This window comes from Colobus angolensis, unplaced genomic scaffold, assembly GCF_000951035.1.
Source record: "Colobus angolensis palliatus isolate OR3802 unplaced genomic scaffold, Cang.pa_1.0 Scaffold2, whole genome shotgun sequence".
Taxonomy (NCBI): Eukaryota; Metazoa; Chordata; class Mammalia; order Primates; family Cercopithecidae; genus Colobus; species Colobus angolensis.
Window position 1 is genome coordinate 27,018,174 of NW_012115154.1, and position 2,922 is coordinate 27,021,095.

Sequence of the window (2,922 nt, forward strand, 5' to 3'; positions counted from 1 at the left end):
AGACGTGAGCCCCGCACCCGGCAAAGAACTCCTAAAGAATGTAGATTTGCACTCACACACAAGTTTGTTAAAACATGTAATTTCTTCTCTGGAAGATATTTTCTGTCTTGAATGATTGCTAAAAGAGTAAGAATGCTAGGAAGACTTTAACATTTATTGCTCTAATAAAACATGCTTTGCTAACCTGCAACGGTTTTTTTTAAAAAATTACTTTTTGAGAAAGGGTCTTGCTCTGTCACCCAGGCTGGAGTGCAGTGGCACAGTCATGGCTCACTGCAGCTTCAAACTCCTGGGCTCAAGCAATCCTCCTGCCTCAGCCTCCCAAGTAGCTGAGACTAAGGCATGTGCCACCATGCCAGGCTAATTTTTTATCTTTGTAGAGATGGGGTCTACTCTGTCGCCCAGGCTGGTCCCAAACTCCTGGCCTTAAGCGATCCTCCTGCCTCAGGCTCCCAAATAGCTGGGATTACAGGTGCAAGTCGTTGCCCTTGGTTATAGTAGTTCTTAATCATATCAAAGTATTGTTAAGAACTTTCACTGATATGGAAAATGTTTTGTTTTTTAAAAGCCCTCATTTAAAAGTAAATTTTGATTTTGATTATGTTTGCTTTCCAGGCATGCTGAGAATTTAGTAAGGAATCACGGAAAAGATAAAGATTCAAGACGGAAGGTAAGGCAGTCTCCACTGAGGATACATCGATTTTATGGTACATTCAGATTAGCCATCATCTTAGTTTGGGCTTCCCCTTGAAAGCAGAGGCTGAGACAGGGCTCATTTGCAGATGGTTTGTTTGAGTGGTGATTCCAGAAGGCACACTAGAGACTTACTTTAGGCTAGAAGACGCAAATAGGTTGAAAGTAAAAAGCTGGACAAAGAGAATCTGTCAAACAGCAGCTATGAGAGGGCTGGACTGGCTATACTAATATCAGATAAAACAGATTTTGAGACAGAAAGTGTTACTAGAGACAGACAATTCAGAATGACCAAATAATTAGTTCAGCAAGGAGATGTAACAATTGTAAATGAATATTTACCTAACAAGAGGGCCCCAAAACACAAGCAGCAAAACCTGACAGAATTGAAGGGAGAAATAGGCAATTCACAATAGTAGGAACTTTAGCACCCCACTTTCAGTCACAGATAGGACAATATTTTATGGTAACAAATTAGGTAATTTAGATGAAAGGACAAATTCCTAGAGACTATCAGTCACTAAACCTGCTGGAAGCAATAGCCTGAACTGACCTATAGTAAGTCAAGAAATTGCGTTTGTGTTAAGCATCTCCCCACAAAGTAGCTCAGGCTCTGATGGCTTCTCTGGCAAATTCTACCAAGCACATGTTATTAATAGACACTTGTGACTAACACACACGCGTAATCCCTCTCCTTGCATAATTGTTTCCATGTGTTAAGCTACCCTGTGACACGTATTTATGCACCAGGAGAATTGTACCCTGTGCTGAGCTTGTCACTTAGCACATCAGCGTTTCTCCACAGTCTTCATTATCTCCACCATCTCCATTAGTATCATAAGAGTAGTCTTCATAACGATTACTCAGTAACTAAAATAGCACACTGTGGAGTTAGGGTTATTATCAAACCATTTTCCTCTTTTTGTTTTGTTATTACAGATAATGTGGCAAGCATATTTTGAATTTTATGAATTATTTCTGGAGAATAATTTTTTCTTTTTTGGTAGTTATCTGAAACCCATGACCTTGAGATAATCATATTTAACAATTTTGTGCCATATATGTATATATATGTTGAGTTGGAGTCTTGCTCTGTCTCCCAGGCTGGAGTGCAGTGGCGCGATCTCAGCTCACCTCAGCCTCCGCCTCCTGGGTTCAAGTGATTCGTGCCTCAGCCTGCTGAGTAGCTGGGATCGCAGGCATGCGCCACCGCACCCAGCTAATTTTTGTTTTTTTAGTAGAGACAGGGTTTCACCATGTTGGCCAGGCTGATCTTGAACTCCTGACCTCAGGTGATCCACCTGCTTCGGCCTCCCAAAGTGCTGGGATTACAGGCAGGAGCCACCGTGCTCAGCCTTCGTGCCATATTTGTATGAATTACTTTATTCTATATCCGTACACAAACATAATTTTACATAAATTAGGTCATACAGCACCTGTTGTTTTGACGTGGATGTTTTATTTATTTAATTTTGGTGGTGGTGGTGGTGGGATTGCTTATTATCTGGCTATAGCCGCACATTTACCACAGAAAAAAGAGACCTACAAATATTTCTCATCTAATCTTTTATAATCATATATTGGTATGTATATTTGGGAATTTGGAAGCCAGTTGTAAACATTTACACACACACACACACACAAACACACACACACACACACACACAAACACACAGCCCTCCTGTTTTTCCTAATTCATTGTGGAACTCCCTCCAGTTTGGATGTTACAGATCGACTGTGTTATTTTTGTGAATACATTTCTTGAAGTGGAATTGTGGAATTATTGGATGAAAACATATAGATTTATTTTCCTATTTTTTTCATGTTTCCCAATTTTTTCTCTAAGCTCCAGGTTGGCATTGTTAACTAGAATTATAACGTGAGCCACTTTATAATTTTAAATTTTATTTTTTATTTTTATTTAAAAAAATATGCCAGATGTTTGAGACCAGCCTGGGCAACACAGGAAGTCCTCATCTGTATAAAAACAGCAACAACAGAAAATTTAAAAAGGCCAGGCGTGGTGGCTGAGGCCTGTAACCCCAGCACTTTGGGAGGCCAAGGCAGAGGCATCACCTGAGGTCAGGAGTTCGAGACCAGCCTGGCCAACGTGGTGAAACTCCATCTCTACTCAAAATGCAAAAATCAGCCAGGCGTGGTGGTGGACTCCTGTAATCCCAGCTACTTGGGAGGCTGAGGCAGGAGAATTGCTTGAACCCAGGAGGTGGA

General features: G+C 40.9%; 1 protein-coding gene across 1 annotated transcript in view; it reads left to right on the forward strand.

Annotated features, from left to right (window-relative positions):
- The window catches only part of WDR60 (WD repeat domain 60), a 97,694-nt gene that overhangs the window by 31,408 nt on the left and 63,364 nt on the right, over positions 1–2,922 (forward strand). Inside the window, exon 7 of the mRNA XM_011941603.1 lies at positions 616–670. Within this exon, the coding sequence (XP_011796993.1) occupies positions 616–670 (55 nt within the window). The remainder of the gene's footprint in view (positions 1–615; positions 671–2,922) is intronic.